Source organism: Mustela nivalis, assembly GCF_964662115.1.
Source record: "Mustela nivalis genome assembly, chromosome: 6".
Lineage (NCBI taxonomy): Eukaryota > Metazoa > Chordata > Mammalia > Carnivora > Mustelidae > Mustela > Mustela nivalis.
In genome coordinates, this window is record NC_139025.1 from 103,039,720 (window position 1) to 103,060,096 (window position 20,377).

A 20,377-nucleotide genomic window follows, 5' to 3' on the forward strand; every position below is an offset into this window, starting at 1 on the left:
AAAGTATATAGGTTGCTCACATAAAAGCTGAAAGTCAGAAAATGAATTTAACAAAAGCGCCTGAGACTGGCAATAAGGCTCACTTTGCTCCTACCTTCTAGGGCTCTGTAAGCAGGCTCTGCCAGCTTCAGGCATTCCTATGCAATGTACATTGCAGACATACCTTAGCCACCCCCTTCTCCACTGAAAAATAAGATCTTTTAAATTATAAAACCCTTTTGCCCTTATTTTGAAAAGATGGTACCAAAATTAGAGGGAAATGAGAAAGACTGATGATTATTCAACTACCTTCCCTTCATAGAGAAATTGGGACCAAAATGTCTCCTAGGCCCTCCCACAAATGATATGTGAAAGGTCAACCTGCAGGGGCTAACAGAAGCCAAGGCTGAATTCCGTATGCTACTAGAAGGCTTTGTTGGGGCACTTGGGTGGCTCAGTGGGTTAAGCCTCTGCCTTCGGCTCGGGACATGATCTCAGGGTCCTGGGATCGAGCCCCTGCATCGGGCTCTCTGCCTACTTGTGATCTCTCTCTCTGTCAAATAATTTTTAAAAAAAAAGAAAAAAAAGGCGGCTTTGTTAAAATGCTTTATTTTGCTTACTATTTTAGTTTTAAAAAATCTCCCTAATACAAAAAAAACAGAGTTTAGTTTTTATCCAGTTCTTGGGGAATTAGAAACAACTGCTTTACCAATCTGTACAAAACTAGAAATGCAACTCTAGAAACAAGCCCACCCCTCTTTACCAATCCCTAACTCTCACCTATTCCCCTTAAAATGTTTGTAGCTATTATAAAAGATGAGGATATTAAGACAAAATTGTCCTGCACTCAAAAAAAAATAAAGAAACTTTAAAGAGCAGTTGCCCTGAAACTGAAAAAGAACTTTTTGGCATTCTTCCTCAGTTTCTTGAAATGACAAATTTTACCATGTTTTTAAAATATAAACACAGCCCACAACTGCCTGAGATTGAAGAAAAAATGGGGGAAAGAGGCCTTTCTAAAATGCCTCTTGTGCCCAGACTCCACGCCTCTGGTAACAGGCAAATTTGCTCCAGATTTCCAAATTGGAGAAAACCTGGGATTCTTTCTCTGTTCCTTTGTGATGTGAGTTTTCTATTTCCATCTCCCCAAGAGCCAGTATTTGAAATACAAACTTTAGAGAAGTTTTTCATCAAAAAATAAGAGGTATTTAGAAATTGGGCCTTTAATGTCCTCCCAAAAAAAGCTACAATATTGGGGCGCCTGGGTGGCTCAGTGGGTTAAGCCGCTGCCTTCGGCTCAGGTCATGATCTCGGGGTCCTGGGATCGAGTCCCGCATCGGGCTCTCTGCTCAGCAGGGAGCCTGCTTCCCTCTCTCTCTCTCTGCCTGCCTCTCCATCTACTTGTGATTTCTCTCTGTCAAATAAATAAATTAAAAAAAAAAAAAAAAAAAAAAAGAAGGCGTCATGGAGCCACTGTCTCTTTAAAAAGCTACAATATTTTGTTTGCATCTTGTCTGTGTATGCCCACATGTTATAAATGCGACATATTTTCTTTACCTCCAGATGGTATCACCAAAATTAATTTGTAAAAGAGTTCTTTTTAGTTGGTTTCAAGTCAAGCACTTGTAAGTAATGGGAATTCCAAAACTCAGAAAGATAGAAACTAACCCAAATGTTTTCCCAAATCATGTAATCTGGGAAAATATTCAGTATTAAAGCTAATTTTAGGTTGTTGGTTTAATTAGGGAAAAAATCTCTTGAGAGTTACCAGCATTAAATATATGACTGTTATTCTACCTGTGTTTATGGAAAGCCAAGTAAGTTCACCTCTGCAAATTTATCAGAAAAAAAAACTTAATGATTGATTTTTGTCTAATGCTTAATGAAATTTCTGTGGGTAATCTAAACCTAAGAACAAGCTAATTAAATAGATGTAAATAAGACAAAAGGGTTTGTAGGCAGGGGTGCCTGGGGGCTCAGTTGGTTAGGCATCCAACTCTAGATTTCTACTCAGGTCATGATCTCAGGTTGCACTCCGTGCTGGGCTGTGTTACAGCCTGTTCAAGATTCTCCTCCCTGGGGCGCCTGGGTGGCTCAGTGGGTTAAGCCGCTGCCTTCGGCTCGGGTCATGATCTCAGGGTCCTGGGATCGAGTCCCGCATCGGGCTCTCTGCTCAGCAGGGAGCCTGCTTCCTTCTCTCTCTCTCTCTGCCTGCCTTTCAGTGTACTTGTGATTTCTCTCTGTCAAATAAATAAATAAAATCTTTAAAAACATAAAAAAAAAAAAAAAAAAAAAGATTCTCCTCCCACCCCTGCAAAAAAGGTTTGTAGGTCAACTTTTAAATAGCTTCCAAAGTCCTTGGTAACCTGACAGTTTAAAATTTTTTACTAAGTTAAGTGAGTTAAATTTATTGAGATATCTAAGTCATTTCCAGATAAAGTAAAATAATAAGACATTAGGTACTGAATATAGGTTCAGAAAATAGATGTCAATAGGTTACTTTACTTGTGTCTTATTACAGAGAAACTAAATAAATATGGACCTTTATAGTAAACCTGGTTTGTGCTTTATTGAAAAACTGTACTATGAAAAAGCACATTCTTAAAATTATGAAATGTTTTCACAAATTTGCTATTCTAAATACTGGTATAGCAGTTCAAAATTGCTTACTACTTAGTTTTCACTAGAAATTAAGGTTTCTAAGAGTTAAGAATTCTAATAAATATAATTAAGAATACCAGAAATAATAAGGAAAACAATTCCATATGCAAGGAAATGTGTTTTTGGTAGAAAAAGATATGAGAAACAGAAATACACTTTTTGTTAAGGGAAAGACAGTAATTCTGTCCTAAAGTGAAACTTTTTAAAGAATGTAAAAAAGTTCGTTCCATAAAGTTTATGTAAAAGGAGTATTTGGAAAGGGGTTTTATGTGTGATCAGTACTGGCTAAGATTAGGATAAATTTAGTAAGTTTTAATATCAAAAATATACTGCAAAGTTGAAATTTTTTTTTGTTAAAAGGACAAGTTACAAATCTGCTTTTAATAAAAAACTGTAAACAAATATTTTTTTTTCCTTTAAAGTTATCTGCTTAGAAATCAAGGATTCTGTGTTTTGCCAAAATAATTTATCAAGTTTTGCTCACAACTATGTAAGGTTCTATATTTTTGCCTTTTATTCTTTTGAAATCTTTTATTATCCTTTCGGTTAGATAATTAAATATCATTTCATAGTACCCTATGATCCTATTAAGCAAATGTTCAAACTAAAATCAAATCCTAAAATGAAGTCTTTTGACCACAGTCTGAGGTGTTCCAGATAGGCCTTAGAATATTTCATTGTCAAATAAGTGATACGAAACCCTCTTAGATTATATTTATGTAGATAGGGTAAGTGTTCTAAAATTGTATAAAACTCCTAGAAACCTGATGTCCTAGTATGTTGTTATGTGTCGAGAGTCACAGAAATAACCAAATTTCTTTGTTCACTGAATCACAGTGAACTCTAATACAGTTACTATTTTGCTCTGATGGTATTGCAAATGTGCCTTATCTTCAGTGAGACTCATAAAAAGAACTTTGAATACAGGTTTCTGGTAACCTGAATTCTTACCATAAAACTGGTAAGAATTTCTGAACTAGTGGAAGAACTGGATTCAAGCAAAACAATAATATGGAACTGAAAAATTTATCCTTTTTAGCTCTTTATGACAATTTAATAGAATATACCTTTGTGAACAAATTGAAACATTTATCTTTTTCCCTACCTGAACTCTCCAGAACTCAGAAACTCTAAGTATTCTTATATTTATTTGCATAAGTTCAATAGAATTCTGTTCTCCCTGTAACAGGACACAATTGGAAACATTTGTTATATAACCAAGGCTTTGACTGGAATGTCCTATTTGAGAGAGAGATGGATAAACTGAGATATGACCAGATAGCTTTAAATGACCAGACAGCTTTAAGGAACTAGGGTTGACTTTAAGAAGCCAGTAAAGCCCTCAGAAGTACCAGTCTGGTACCCTGCTTACAAAGTTCCCAGCAGCCTTACCAGGTAAGTAAAGGTTGGCACTCCCTGGCAAGTACAGGAACCCAGCGATAGTTTGAGGACCTCAAGCAGAGAGGAATTCACCCAAATCTGTAGGAATTGAAGACGTTCTGATGGCAAGTATCTGGCTTGGCTTCTGGCCTCAAGAGGATGTTAAAACTTCAATCTTTAAAACCTGCTGGAAACTTTTTCAAGAATCTACCTAATCAACTGCTATTCTTTGTCACATTCATATAAATGATCAGGCCAAGTTCTTTTGAAACTAGTATTATTTTGCAAACAAATTAGTATTAATTTGGCTATCTATAAAAGGGTAATTATAGAGAAAACAGGTTTCAATAACATATCTGAGTAAATATTAGATTGCAATACTGTTCATTAGAACCTGGACTAGATATTCATTTCTTCTCATTTCCTCCAGTGCTTGACTATAATTCTCCTAAGTAACATTTTTAATTTTTCTTCCAACCTTCTACATTGGATTCATCTGAGAACTAAAACTGCCCTTTTCCCTGAAGCCCTACAAACTAAATTTATATAAACTTCAAAGAGATCATCCCAACAGCTCACATATAGGCAATCTTCATGCCTGCTGCTGTGGGCCACTCAAAAAGATCATCAGACATTCAAACTACAAACCAATGCACTCAAGATGGTTCAAGCTTAGCATCTAAAAATCTTGACTGACTACCCTCAAAATTCAGAAACTGGTTTATAATTCGATCCAATCAGTTAACCACTGTTTTTGTTTCCACAGAAATGCCTCTTATTTAATACCTGACTGCTTGAACCTTAGGCCTAACCTGCATCACTGCCTCCCAAAACAAGTTTGAACTGACCTATTGACAGGACTGGTTCATTAAGACTGAACAATCAATCGACCAGCTCAATTTTAATGTGTGAAATTTTAGGGAAGTTTCAGAGGAGAAAACTGCAGGGGCCCATGGCAGGACACCCCAAGATGGGCCACTTTGGCATGAACATTATTTTGAGTTAAAAGCAAACAAACCCAGCAAATTCAGGAAAAGCTTTACCTTCCCCTCAACTGCCTAAATTAACATTGCAAGGGAGAGCCTGTACCAAGAAGTGACTATTAACAAGAGATTCTTCTTTACCAAAGAAACTTACCTAAGAGGAGAAACTTTATTCTCCAAACATTTCCTCTCACCTTCCTGCTAATGGTCTTTCTCCCCTTTGTGTCCCCAGACTCCTAATCTCTCAGCTCACAGAAGCCTCATGTTGTTGGTCTTCAAAATATTATGTCTGTGTGGATTCCCCATACATATAAAATTAAATCTGATACTCTCCTCCTCATCTGTCTCATGTCAACTTGGTTCTTAGTCCAGCTAGAAGAACTTTGTCAGCCAGAGAAAATTGTTCTTTCTGGATATAGCAGTCCTGCATGGCTGGAAGAAATCCTACTTGATCTCTGTATGTTATTTTATTACAGTATTAGATTCTATTAGTTAATATTTCATCTATAATAATCTTTCCTTTTTTGTCAGACTTTAGAACGGATTATTTTAGCCTCTCATAATTTGCACGTTTTTAGTTAAATAATTTCAAATTCCAAGGATCTTTCTCACCATCACCTTTCCTTTCTAAATGAAAACTAAGCCTGTCAATTAACATTCCAAAAAGGACACAAGTAATCCTCGTGTTAAAGCATATAAAAGCATGTAAAATGTAATCCTGACTCCAACGGTTTAGTAAAGAAATCCATATCAACTGGACGCTCCATGTCCAAAAAAAAGTAGTACCCTTAATTGGTAACAGTGTTAAACAGAAAGAATGACTCTACCATCTAGTTCTTTAAGCCAACAGTCAGCTCTTTAACAAAATAAAAATCGAGTCTGAAAACTGAAAGGAAAGCCAGCTGAGAATACAGGAAATCTGTTTTCAGCCAAACCCAAAACCCTTCAGGATGGTCTGGGCCCCCTGAAGCTAAATCCCAATCCCATCAAATTTCAGTGAGTCTATGCCAAGAAAAATACTACTTGGGAAGCAAGGCAAATGCCATTTGCCACTCGTTTGTAGTACTAATCAACCACTTAAGCTATGTCATACAATCTCCTCCTGGACAATCTCAAGAAAGTAAGGTCTCTCAGTATTAAAACATTCTTGCATAGGTAATAAGTAAAACACTACAGGGTACAATAAGAACCATACTACGTGACCAATGCAGGATGAAGGGGAACACAGTACAGAAGGAAGAAAGAACCCTGAAGCAACCAGTGTCTCTGGGTCTTCCAAAGATCATCTGGACTTAGTTTTATTTAGGAAATATTGTTCAAATACATATCCACATAGTTATGTTAAGCAATGTTTGAAGAAATTATAAAATGAAGCTCTATCTAGTTTAGATTATAGAGTTTGAGGCTAATTCCTTTCCTCACTGCTTTCCTCTCTAAATGATCAAATGTTTGCTTTATGATTGTTAGTTTGTAATCTCAAACCATCAATATAAAGAGAAAATAATCTGAGATTTGATACCAAGTATATTGTGATATTTTCAAAACCTGTATTTCAAAACCATCTATTTTAGAGGGAAGATGAGTGGATGGAGCTTCCTTAAGTTTCTTCTGTGCTCCTGTTCAAAAGAGACCATCAACACTGTTGCAAAGGTAGGGAACAACTGAAAGCATCTACAAAATGTTTCATATACGGAGTTACTCTCCTGTCTTATAGTAGTCCAGTGTATTTGACAGCTACCCCCGAGGGAGTTCAAGAAACTACCTGAGCAACAAGGCTACAAGCAAGACCTCTGCTGCTCCTCTTGTAACAAGCCCAATGCTGACAAGTGCACAGAATTCTGCCCGTCCCTCCCCCAACAGTTGTATTTTTACTAGCACATTTTTTGAGAATGAGCAATAGGCAGTAGAATAATTTGATTCTACAGCAGTACTGCCCAATAGAACTTTCTGCAATAATGGAAATGTTCTCCATCTGTGGTGTCCAATACAACACCACTGGCCACACACAGTTACTGATCACCTAAAATATGGTTAGTGCAACTAAGTAACTGCATTTTTTTTAAGATTTTTATTTATTTATTTGATAGACAGAGAGAGATCACAAGTAGGCAGAGAGGCAGGCAGAGAGAGGGGGGGGGAAGCAGGCTCCCCGCTGAGCAGAGAGCCCGATGTGGGGCTCAATCCCAGGACCCTGAGACCATGACCCGAGCTGAAGGCAGAGGCCTAAACCACTGAGCTACGCAGGTGCCCCAAGTAACTGCATTTTTAATTTTAATTTACATTTTACCAACCATCTGTGACTTCACCATAATGGACAGTGCAGTTTTCAACCAATGAGAATCTTTTGTAGGAAAAGACTGGGTGTGTGTGTGTGTGTGTTCTCTCTCATATATATAGATTGTTTTTTAAATCCTTATGACAATATTCTCTAGAGCAGTTGAGGAAAAAATTACTTTTAGTCAACAGACAATTCAGCGTAGGGATTATGTTATTTGCCTTCAGTGTAGAGTTACTCAATGACAGAACACAGACTAGGCCCTCTTTCTTTATTCTATCCTAGTTTCTTTTTATGGCCAAGAACAGTAAGTCACTTTAAGGATTAGTCAAAGATTGATCTTTTGGCCTTGATGAAAACAGTTAACACTAATCAGAGAAAAAAATTGTTCCAAATCTCACAGTCTTCAATTAAAAGCAGAGCCTCAGGCTTATCAGCAGATTTCTAAAACTATTAATCATAGAAAAGAGTAACATTAGCTAAGTGTTCTTTCCTTCTATGGATATTAGTGGGACATCCACAGAATACATTCTATTTCATTAAGTCAGAAGCAGCTTGTTACAGACTCTCAATTTTAAAATCAGTATTAAAGAAAAAGGAGAGAAATATCTTATGCTTGCCTTAATATCTCTGGCACCCATTTTTTTTCTTTCTTTCTGATAGGAGGAGACATTCAGGTTTGACTTCTGTTAAATTATAACACAAACTCATTCAAGCAATTAATAACATAACACAGATGGATGGAGTTTGAGTCTTTTCACAGCTATTGCAGAGGAAAAAAGAATTCTACAACATTAAAGTATCTTTACCTCGTAATGAACAAACTGGTCCATTTTCTTGATTCTTTGAGCGCTTATTTCTGAACTGACTTGGAATATCTAATGAAAGGTCTTAAAAAGAAATAGGAAAACAGCTATTAAAGGGATATACCACACTTAGAAAAGAATTTCAAAAATTGATGTATTTTTACATTTATCTTGTACTGTCTTAAGTTTTCAAAGGAAACATTAAAGTTTTAATACAATATGTCTTACCTAGGAATGGATCAAACTTTCTAGATTCTGTCCCACATATGAGGCAGTTAACCTCATTTTGGAGAATACCTCCGAATATAGCTGTGACAACTGTAGATGCTCCATTTCTAAAGAAAAACACCACACAGGAAAACATCTCAGTAAAACTAAAATATGTATAACAGCTGGTATACTTCTTTGGGGGGGGGGGATATGTATATCACTTATTTATTTAAATTATGAAATAATACAAAAACTTTAAAGCTATATAGAGGTATACCAAATAAAAGGTTTAAGCCACTTAGCCTCCCACAGCCCCACTTTCCATCCCACTAATTCAAACCCCTCAGAGGCCTGGCGTGAAGATGAAATGGGGGATATATGTATAGTACTTTCAGACAGGTGTTTACCAAAAACAAAGCCCTTAAATTATTTCAAGGCTTTTTTATTAGGATAATAATTAGAACCACACCTTTTTTTTTTTTCCCCGAAGTACATCTCTTGAACACATACCTCACCCTTTTTGACAGCAGATTGGTATGCCACAATACAAACACAGACAGGATGCAAGAACCACCAAGAAAGTGTACCATGAAAGCATGATTAGCAAATGCTTATTACAGCACTTACTCTATGCCGAACTCCATTCAAAGTACTTTCCATGTATTAAATCAGTTAATCCTCAAAACAAAGCTAAGAAGCATATATCATTATCCCCATTTTACAGACCAGGAAGCTGAGGTCCAATTTGGGCGAGGGTCACTCAGCTCTTAACACTATGTTCCTTTTCTTAATTTAACCAATATAATATTAATGGTTCTCCAGGTTGTTTCAGTTGTTTGCTATCATTAATAGTCCTACAGCAAACATGTATTGACCTTTGTGCACTTATGCATGCAGTTACTTGTCAGAAAATGCTCTTCTTTGCAAATAGCAATCTGAGGCCGTTTCCCTCACTTGCAAACAATAACACTCCTAATACACTGAACTTTACTTTCTGAGGTGCTCCAAATTAAACCTACTGCCACAATGAGACAGACAAAAGCTACTCGAGCAATTATATTATTTTAAAAGTTTGCTTCCTTTTCCATGAAAGGTCTTCTACTCTTTACTGGCCAAAGAAATATACTGCAGCTTCATCTTTTTTTAAATCTGTTCATAAAATATACAGCTATAGTAAATTAAAAAGGGAAGATACACTGGAACTATCTAATATAACAGCCATTTTATGTTTAAGATCTAGGTCATAAACAAACGGCACACCAAAAAAACTACTGGAATCAAGGGACCATGATCCTTTCATACTGATGTTCACTTATAATACTGACCTTAATTACAATGGAAAAAGTAGTACATTTAGACTCAATGTAGTTATTCCTTTATAATTTCTTCCTCTGAGAAAAGGATACTCATCGAGTCTTGGCTATCTGATGTGTATGGCATTAAGTTAGGTATACAATGATTGAAAACAAAATTCATAATTGATTTCAAAACTGCTTTCTCATTATAACTATATGCCGAGAACGTTTAAACATTAGTTACTCAGATTTTTATGCTTGCTAGGGTCTTTTGTATTAACTGCAATGATTTTCTATGTATTATGAAGAACAGATCTGTCATTTATTACTACCATCCCCACCTTTGGGAGCATTGGCTGTGTTTACACAGGTAAACACGGGTATTGCATAGGAGACCTTTTTTGTAGTTTTAGCAAATATGATCCTTGGATCCTGTAGTGAAAATTGTTTTCTTTCTGTTCCTATCTCATTAGTGGAACCTAAAATTACTACTCTTTAAAATATAACCAGACATGGGTTAATACTGAAAACTCATTAGCTACTAGAAGATCATCCTAGGACTATTATACAATGTGACTCCATGAGGGTGCCTTGGGCATCAAATAAAATAATACAGACATATACCCTCTTACCTCACACAGACTATCCCTGATAGAGCCCGGTTCAATATTCTCAGTATACAAAAGGTCATCATAAAGTACAAAGCAGAATTTTTCACTTAATACTACTTTTAACTTGGTGCTAGCAACAAGAACAATTCTACCAGGTCACAGATCCCTCCCCTTCTATACTGGATTCTGATTGGAACCATAGTTATCAGGACCTAGAAAGCCAAACATTTTGAAAGGTATAGCAATTCAAACAGTTGCCCTTCTCTGATACAACCAGATGAGCTATGAGGCTGCTCTGTCATTAAAAGGACCCTAACTGAACACTAAATCAGATTTATGAACTGCAAGGCAATACAATACGGTGATCCCTATATATTACTTACTCTTTTCTTTCTGTCTTTGGGGAGTTTGTCTTGTAAATCCCTTAACTGCACAGGTCAAAACAAAGCTTTTCAAAAAATTTGAACAAAAGGAAACTACAATTAAACAAAATTAGACTGAAATAACAGTAAATCATCCTAACCTCAAGCAAAATAAGCTTTTTCATCTCAATGTATATTTTGGGGGTATTAGTACCTAGGAAAGCAATCTAAAATGTTTTGGTGCTCGCTTCAGCAGCACATATACTAAAATGTTTGTTTTGTTTCCTAGTGAGAGGGCAAGAAAAATTCTGAGAACTTACAAATGCCTCAATTTCATTAAAGTACAGATATATTTTAGAAAAATACACATTTAAAATATTTTTAAGCCTTTGTTTCTAGTGAAGAAATATAATTATTTTAGTACTGAAAATTAAGTCTTCCAAGTATCAATTGATATATTTGGCAGGGAATTTTCAAGTGCTAAACTGACAAAATGTTTTCTGTTGGCTTTTTTTTTTTTCAACCTTTAAAAAGATCTGTACCAAAAACTATCAGGACTATACCAAGAGGCAAGTACAAGAGGTCTCTGGTTGGAAGTAGGAGTTATGTGCTAGTCCACTTGGTTATAAAATTCAAGTGCACAAAAGTTTCAGCCAAAGTCCAGGGAAACTCTCCACCTTCCATGATAAATCTAATAAACAATAACACAAACAGAAACGTCTGAGGTCCTCCTAAAAAAAAAAAAAAAAAGAAGGAAACTACATCTTACATGCAACATTTGTTACTTGCAGATAGAGCAGAATTCTCCTGTAGAATTGCTGAGCGGGAAACACCGTTGAAACCGCCCTGGAGTTCCAAGTGCAGGTGGTCCAAAAGGTAGCGCATGAATTCATGGGCATCCTGTTGCTGATAGCCCCTTAAAGCAAAAAGAAGCAGGCTGTCACTGGGGAAGCTCCACATGCCCAGCCAAACATGCAGAAAGGCAAAGTGCTACAAAGGGCTACACCCTACACTCAGAGCACAGTGGACTCCCTCGTCATTCATCCCCACTTGTGTCAGGGTTTACTTCTCCTCAAGGAAAATTTCTCAAATTTCTCTACAAGGAAAAAGTCTACTAAAAGAAGTCTGAAAACACAGAATATGAGAGCTAATCTCAACTGAACTAACTTTACAGATGAAGAGAACTGAGGAGCAAGAGAAAGGGTGTGTGACGTGCCTAAGTCCTACAACAAGAGAGTAACAGAGATGGGATGGACTCTGGTTTTCCCGCTATCTCACATGGCCTCTCCAGAAGATGCTCAAATGTTAAAATGTCACATCTTTCCTTCACCAGAAACCTTGGTCTTATAAACCACCAATATAAGAGATAAGGAATTTAAAACTATTTTTTAGACTGAAAAATATTGATTTTTTAACACTGGCTGAAAGGAAGAAAAACTTTCTAAACAGTCTCTACTTGGATCCTAATCTCTGATTTAAGACATTTTTCATATAAATACTTTTAAAAATGCATTGACTCATATACACTTCTGCTCTAGCCTAAAACTTGAATAAAGCAGCAATATATTCTTAGGTTATTTCTTATACTGAATTCAGAAAGGAAATGATACGGATTTTTTTTTTTTTTTTTTTTTTTTGAGAGAGAGCACCAAGGGAGGAGGGGAGAAGGAGAAGAGGGAGAGAGACTCTTAAGCAGGCTCCATGTCCAGTGCAGAGCCCAACTTGGGGCTCATTCTCAAGATTCTGAGACCATGACCTGAACTGCAATCAAGACACTTAACTGACTAAACCACCCATATAGACCATGACAAGTGAACAGTAATGAAGGCTGACAGAAGATGAAGTTGGTACACTTAAAAGTTACAGAGGTTTATGTAGATAAAATAAATCAAGCAATGATATACATAAAGTACTTTACAAAACTACAAATAGAAAAGATTTCTGCCTATATTCTGCCAACATGTAAAGTTCCCTTTATCTCTCAAATCACAAGTTTTTCTGCCTTGGTCTTGAGTCAAAACTTCCACCACTCTTCCAGGCAATGGTTCCATAGGTGTCTTTCAACCAGAGTTCCCTCCATATACATTTCTCTCCTTTCCCTAAAAATTCTTGTGGAAATCATAAATTATGAAAAGCATCTACCTAACCAATGGAACTTAAGTCAGAAGTCACTTCAGCATTTCACTATAACTTTTTCTGAACTATTTAACAACTGAGTCTCAATATATGTTTAAGTAGTTCTTCTAAGACTCCTTTTTTAAAAAATGTTAAAATTCAGTCAAAAGTTTTCAAAGTTGTTAGCTCCTTTACATATCCACAAGAGGTACTTAAAAATAAAACAACTACAGAGGTGCTTTAAACTTTTTCCTTCTAACATCCATTTTTTTATGACTCAAAGGTAAAAGGCATCTTAGGTATCTTAGGTCATATTTGAAATTCTATCACATATAAAAATGGTTTCATTCTCTCACCAAAATAAATTAGTATCGAATCATTTTTCTAAAATGGATCATGAAACCAGTACTTTGTAGTTATGCTGATTTGAACTTTCAGTAAACACATGACCATCCCTTTTTATGACCATCCCTTTTTTAAAAACAATCTGCCTACAAATCAATTAAATAGAAACCAAAAGAACAGAAGAACAGATCAACAAAACTAGGAGCTGGTTCTTTGAAAGAATTAGTAAGACTGATAAACCCCTGGCTAGACTTATTAAAAAGAAAAGAGAAAGGACCCAACTAAATAAAATCATGAATGATAGAGGAAAGATCACAACTAACACCAAAGAAATATAAACAATTTTAAGAACATATTATGAACAACTCTATGTCAACAATCTAGACAATCTCGAAGAAATGGATGCATTCCTAGATACATATAAACTACCAAAACTGAAAAAGGAAGAAAAAGAAAACCTTAACAGACCCATGACCTGCAAGAGAATTAAAACAGTAATCGAAAATCTCCCAGCAAACTACAGCCCAGGGCCAGATGGCTTCCCAGGGGAATTCTACGAAACATTTAAAGAAGAATTAATACTAATTCTTCTGCAACTGTTCCAAAAAAGAGAAATGGAAGAAAAACTTCCAAACGCATTTTATAAGGCCAATATTATCTTGATCCCAAAACCAAAGACCCGATCAAAAAGGAGAATTACAGATCAATATCACTGATGAACATGGATGCAAAAATTCTCACCAAAATACTAGCTAATAGGATCCAACAGTACATTGAAAGGATTATTCACCATAACCAAGAGGGATTTATTCCTGGGCTGCAAGGCTGGTTCAATATCCGCAAAAAATCAAACTGCCTAATTACATTCATGAATGTTTCCAACCACACCATAATTCTTTTGATTCTCTTTTCTTGTATCAAAATACATTACTTTCTAATGTTTCCTTTACCATTAGAAATATGTATTTTTTTAACATAAATGAAATCATGGAACACTCAGCTGTTTTATAAGGGTATAAGAAGTTTCTGTTTCAATTTGTGATCTTTACCAAGAAAAAAACCCCACACAAAGTCAGCTTCTTCTAAGACTATAAATTTTTCCAACTCTATCTAAACAGACATTTACATCTCTATTTTTAAACAAACAATAGCTTCACTGACTTCTCTGAAAATCTTTTAAAAAATACTATTAAGTAAGTTAAATTCAACAAGTTTCAATGATCTTTTCAATTACTTCCCAATTATACAATCCAGAGCTTCAAAATTTCGTTGGTAGTTAACTTAGGTCTCTCTTAGTAATCATATAGAAGGAAACACTCCTCACATTTAGGTTCAATGTTTATGTTTTATATACAAATTATCTCAGTGATATCACCCAAACAAGTGCTGGTGAAACAGTGAGGAAATGGATTTATAAAGAACCAACTGGTATTTCTGCAACAGACTGGAAATAAGATAGAAAAGAAGACAGAGAAATAACAGTGGCTCCAATGTTAATACTGTTCCTTATCTTAACTTGTTTACAACCTTAGGTAAAGATTACCTCCTTCTTAATGCTTAGAGAAACTCTGGGTCCTAAAGATGCTGTGATGAATAATGGTTGGAAAGCACAATGCAAATATAAAAGCCCAAAAGATCACGAAGCACACCTTCTGAATGAAGGGGCCAAGAAAGAGGGACACTGCTGAAACACAATGTGCAGAAGAAATACAGGGTGTTTATTCACAGTTTTTGGCATAAGGCGACAAGCTATTATTTACCTAAATCTTATTAACAAAGAACTGCCCCAATGAAGAATGATGAAAGAAAACATTACTTCGTTCCTCTACTTAAGTGTGAAAAGCAGACATTCCAAATAATGAAACAGATACCACAGAATTCAGGCACACACAAGTACTTGTATGATGCCAACACACCTAACTGTGACATATACACCTGTTCATTACTGACTATTCTCTGCGTTCTGGCAGTACCGGTACATAATGTGTAAGTTGGAAGGACCAATCAGAAACAGGATATGCCTATACAGAATAAAATTTTATCATTCTAGAATAAACTTCTAAAATACCTAGGGTACACTGTAATTTTAGGCTCTGTTATTTTTAAATATCTTTAAGAAGAAAAAAAATATGGGACTCCTGAATGGCTCAGTCATTGGGCGCCTGCCTTCGGCTTGGGTCATGATCCCAGGGTTCTGGGATCGAGCCCCACATTGGGCTCCCTGCTTGGCAGGAAGCCTGCTTCTCCCCTTTACCACTCCCCCTGCATGTGTTCCCTCTCTCACTGTGTCTCTGTCAAATAAATAAAATCTTAAAAAAAAAAAAAAAAAGAAAAATCTTTAATATTCATAGAAGAATTCTGAGTTGTTGTTTTGTCCAAATTGTATATAACCCAAATCAATCAAATTTAGTTGCTATTCTACATTTTGTGACATCAATCATGGCTGAGTTTCTCCAAGACAAGAACACCAGAAAAAGAAAATGATTAAAATAGCTCTTTTTGCTTACAAACACACAAAAAATGTACAAAAGCTAAATTCCTAGACAGAATACTGCTTAATTATAAAATATCAACAGTATACCTGGAAAGATTATTTTTAAGATCTCACATGCAGAGACCCATTTGTTGTCCCCAAAGATCTACCAGAATAGCTAATAGAAAAAAGTTTTTAGTAATTTATTCATCCATTGTTTTTAAACATTAATTACAACAAGAACTGATAAGTACAAAACTAAAGAAAACTCCCTTGGAAGTTAAGGCAAATATATTAAAGCAAGTTTATGTGAAAGTAGAAATAGCATATAAATTATATGAGAAGTAAGGGAATAAATACCATGACGTACTTTGAATTATCAAGAGATTTTCCTAGACAGTTAGCATTAAGCTGGACCTTAAAGAAGGAGACAGAGGTCAGGGCAAATACTATAGGACAAACATGACAAAGATACAGAGATAAAAAGATAAAATCATGTTAAGGAAGGCACAGAATAAAAAAAGTCTAGCAGAAAAGACTATTAAAACTAAAAGCAAATTTTTTTTTAAAGTAATCTCTATGCCCACCATGGGGCTCAAACTTACTACCCCAAAATCAAGAGTCTCATGCTCTACCAACTGATCCAACCAGGCACCCCAAAGCAAGTATGTTTTGATCCAGCAACTGCTGAGACCCTTGCATCCACATGTATGATACTATCTACTGCAGCACTGTCTGGAACAGCAAAAGGTAAGAAACAACCTAGATAACCACTGATAGGGGACTATACATAAATTACGATACAACTATAAAGTATAACATTGTGCAGCCATAAAATGAAAGGAGAAGTTATTTAGATACCAGCATGAATTACCTCTAAGTAAGAAAAAAAAGCATGAATATGTTACCATTTATGTTAAAGATTATACACACACACACAAACACACATAGAATATCGACAAAAGGATACACAAAAATCTAGTACATATAGCTGCTCCTAGAAAGCAAAATGAATGGCTGGGTAATAAAGTAAAAGAAAAAACTTTCATTATATATCCTTTCTTTACCTTTTGAAATTCTCAACCACCTGTCTTTTACCTATTTAAAAAACATAAACTTAGTGGGATCTAGGTGGCTTGGTCAGTTAATGTCCAAGTGTTGGTTTCAGCTCAGGCCATGATCTCATGGTCCTGGTATCAGGCCCCACAAAGGGCTCCAAGTAAGTGTAGCATATAGTCTGCTTGAGATTCTCTCCCTCTCATTCTGCCCCTCCCCCTCTGCCCCTCTGCTTGCTAGTGCATGCTCTCTCTCTCAAATAAATAACATCTTTAAAAAAAAAAAAAAAACACCATAAACCTTAAGTTACTTTTCTGAAAAGGAAAGAGACAGAAAAAGCAGGGCATACTAGGATGCCATAAGAAGTGTGGTAAGTAGATATGTATGTTGGAAAGGTCAAACTTTGGTAAAAGTTTACCACTGGGCAACTGGCTTTTGGTTTGAGTAGGAAGAAAGAAAAAATAGTTTTGGTTGTTTCTATATCCAAAGCTGTTGTTTACACTTACAGTATATATATATATTTTTTCATTATTTAATGGATAAAAGTTGTTCCTACTTTCACATGCATGTATGTATTTCAGAGTCCTCCTAGATCATTCCAAGGGATCAAACTCCCTAGAACTTATCATAGGTTAATCAAGGAAAATGAGCTTCCTAACCTCTCTTAAAATTTTATTTTGTGGTCATAAATATAACAGAAACGTAGTTCAAGATTCCTGGCACTTCCACACAGGCCATGTTACAGGAACTTTACCCTGCATACTTAATAAGAAAAACAGTTTTGGAAGAAAGCCCCACATCTCCCGGCCTTGCCCCTGGGGATTGTGCAGTGACCTTACACTTTAGATCTTGAAATTATATCAAGGATAAAGCCTGATCTAACCAAGAGCAAATTATTCATCAATTACAAGAAAATGGGGAATGACTTTAATTACTGTGAAACTGAAAAAGCCCTGCTAAGAATACATAGGCATTCTACTCCCATCAGTCACTAAGGAATCTAAGAGTTCATGTGAATTAGGAATCACTGCACAAACTCAACTTGGTCACCTTCTCCAAGATCCTTTTCCTTTCATTGCTAAGGATACAGAATGTGCAAAATTAAGCAGCGAACAATTAAATCATGCTCACAGCTGGGCTATAGATACTTTATATAAAAGGCAGAGATGTGGGCAGATTTTGAGGAAAAGCAGAATTTTACTGAATAAAAGTTTCATACAATTTCTAAACTCTCACTTAAGAATAAAGGACCTGAGTCACCATGGGAACCAAGCAGAACAGTGTGAAGTTAGTTGGTAGGCTTCACTCAGGTGTGTAGACAAATGACTGCTGACACATCTAACCTTTACCAATTCCACAAAGACTTGAGTTCTAACTCTAACCCTAACACCTACTAGATGTGTAAAATTGAACAAGTTCTTCCTCCTCTGTCTCAGTTTTGTCTTTTTTTTTTTAAATTTATTTATTTGACAGACATAGATCAGAGAGCGAGGAGGAAGCAGGCTCCCTGCTGAGCACAGGATCATGACCTGAGCCGAAGGCAGAGGCTTAACCCACTGAGCCACCCAGGCACCCCAGTTTTGTCTTTTTTAAAATGGAGCTAATACCTTACGACCCAGCAATTGCACTACTGGGTACTTACCCTAAAGATACAAATGTAGTGATCCGAAGGGGAACATGCACCCGAATGTTTATAGCAGCCATGTCCACAATAGCCAAATTATGGAAAGAACCTAGATGTCCATCAACAGATGAATGGATAAAGAAGATGTGGTATATATACAATGGAATACTATGCAGCCATCAAAAGAAATGAAATCTTGCCATTTGCAACAATGTGGATGGAACTAGAGGGTATTATTATGCTGAGTGAAATAAGTCAATCAGAGATAAAGACAACTATCATATGATCTCCCTGATATGAGGAAGTGGAGATGCAACGTCAGGGGTTTGGGGGGTAGGAAAAAAAATAAATAAAACAAGATGGGCTTGGGAGGGAGACCATCATAAGAGACTCTCAATGTCACAAAATAAACTGAGGGTGGCCGGGGGGAGGGGGCTAGGGAGAGGGGGGTGGGGTTATGGACATTGGGGAAGGCATGTGCTATGGTGAATGCTGTGATGTAAACCTGGTGATTCACAAACCTGTACCCCTGGGGCTAATAATACATTATATGTTTATAAAAAAATTAATTTAAAAAAATGGAGCTAAAACTTCCTTTCTTGACCGGAATTTTGTGGGGTTTTTTTTGTTTGTTTGTTTGTTTTTCCTGAAGATCAGATATAAAAGGCCTAAAGTGCTTAGGCATTCACTAAATAGAAACCAATTTTATATAATAACAAAACACAAAGACTATGTCCCTATCAAGAGTCTAACTGGGAGACTATATTAGAAATGTTATATTAAGTCCCAAACCTGGTTAGTGGTAACTTAGCAGTCATTTCCTCCTTTCCTATTTTGGAGTCGAGAAACTTCAAAATTCTTACAAAATTGGTCTCTTCTGAGAGGAGATTTAAATGTCACAATATATAAAAGAAGTTTTCTTCAAAACAAAGACCAGGGGTAACAACAGGCAATCATATCAGATCCTCAAGGCTAGAATTCTGGAGTAAGGCAACAAATACCAGCTCTTTGAGGTTATTATCTTTTAAACACTCTTCTATACTACTAATATATCTAAACCACTATTAGGCAATAGAGGAAGATAAACTACTAAATCTTACTACATAACAGCATGCTGGGTGTTTTTATTTTTATTTTTTTCAGAAGGAAAGCGATGTACACTAGGTGCCAAACTCCTGACTAGCAAGAGCACAGACCTGCTTCAGAAGGACAAAATCAGCAGACGGTGGCAAAGGCTATTGTCAAACACCTGCAGTGCCTCAAATCTGCTGTTACCTGCATCCCTACCGAGAGGACTAACCTAGGATAAGAGGCAGATTCCTCTGACAGCAAGGCTGTTTCCCTCCTCAAGTGATGCTAGAGACAGACCAAGGAAAATACATGACTCTTACAGCCACATTGGGATGTGGCCCAGCTATCTTTTGCAAACTGAATCCCAATGGACTTGACTTCAAAACCCAACCCAGAACAGTGAATTTAAGACCACAGATTTCTGCAGATTACAAATGGATTTTTTTTTTAGTTGAAATAAGATGGTGTATGATGGTAATGAATCTTCCTAAGATTTTGAAAGAGTTAATGGAATTTTATCCAGCATGTTTTCCTAAATTATTTACAAGGGCATGTAAGTTATTTACGAACTCTTCGTTTTTAGAACAAAATATCCCACCATTTGTTAGACATTTTTAATGTCTATATATTATTTAAACACACACATTTGTCTAGTCAAATGATCTAACTGCTGTTATTCTTTTAAAAACAAAACAAAAGGGGCATCTGGGTGACTGAGTTGGTTAAGTGTCTGACTCTTGATTTCAGCTAAAGTCATGATCTTAGGGTCATGGGATCAGGCTCTGCGCTGGGCATGGAACCTGCTAAAGATTCTCTCTCTGCCCCTCTCCCAAATCCTCCTCCCCCACCCCACCCAGGGCTCTAAAAATATAAAAATAAAAAAATAAAATAAAACCAGTCTTTATTAGTTAGAATACCACCAACTTCATAGGAAATTGTTCCAGGAACCAAGAAAAGACTAATATTAATTTTTTTTTAAAGATTTTATTTATTTATTCGACAGAGAGAGATCACAGGTAGACAGAGAGGCAGGCAGAGAGAGGGAAGCAGGCTCCCTGCTGAGCAGAGAGCCCGATGAGGGACTCAATCCCAGGACCCGGAGATCATGACCTGAGCCGAAGGCAGCGGCTT

General features: G+C 36.3%; 1 protein-coding gene and 1 long non-coding RNA gene across 6 annotated transcripts in view; one reads left to right on the forward strand and one right to left on the reverse strand.

The window, feature by feature from the left end:
- The window catches only part of LOC309867964, a 40,343-nt gene extending 32,803 nt beyond the window's left edge, over window positions 1-7,540 (forward strand). The window contains exon 2 of the long non-coding RNA XR_014313424.1: window positions 6,575-7,540. This is a non-coding gene — a long non-coding RNA (uncharacterized lncRNA). The remainder of the gene's footprint in view (window positions 1-6,574) is intronic.
- The window catches only part of USP3 (ubiquitin specific peptidase 3), a 106,989-nt gene that overhangs the window by 25,570 nt on the left and 61,042 nt on the right, over window positions 1-20,377 (reverse strand). For all 5 annotated transcript variants that reach the window (XM_082737246.1, XM_082737247.1, XM_082737248.1 and 2 more), the window contains 3 exons: window positions 11,332-11,478; window positions 8,313-8,419; window positions 8,088-8,168 (listed from right to left, as the gene is read on the reverse strand). In XM_082737246.1, coding sequence (XP_082593372.1) covers window positions 8,088-8,168; window positions 8,313-8,419; window positions 11,332-11,478 — 335 coding nt within the window. The remainder of the gene's footprint in view (window positions 1-8,087; window positions 8,169-8,312; window positions 8,420-11,331; window positions 11,479-20,377) is intronic.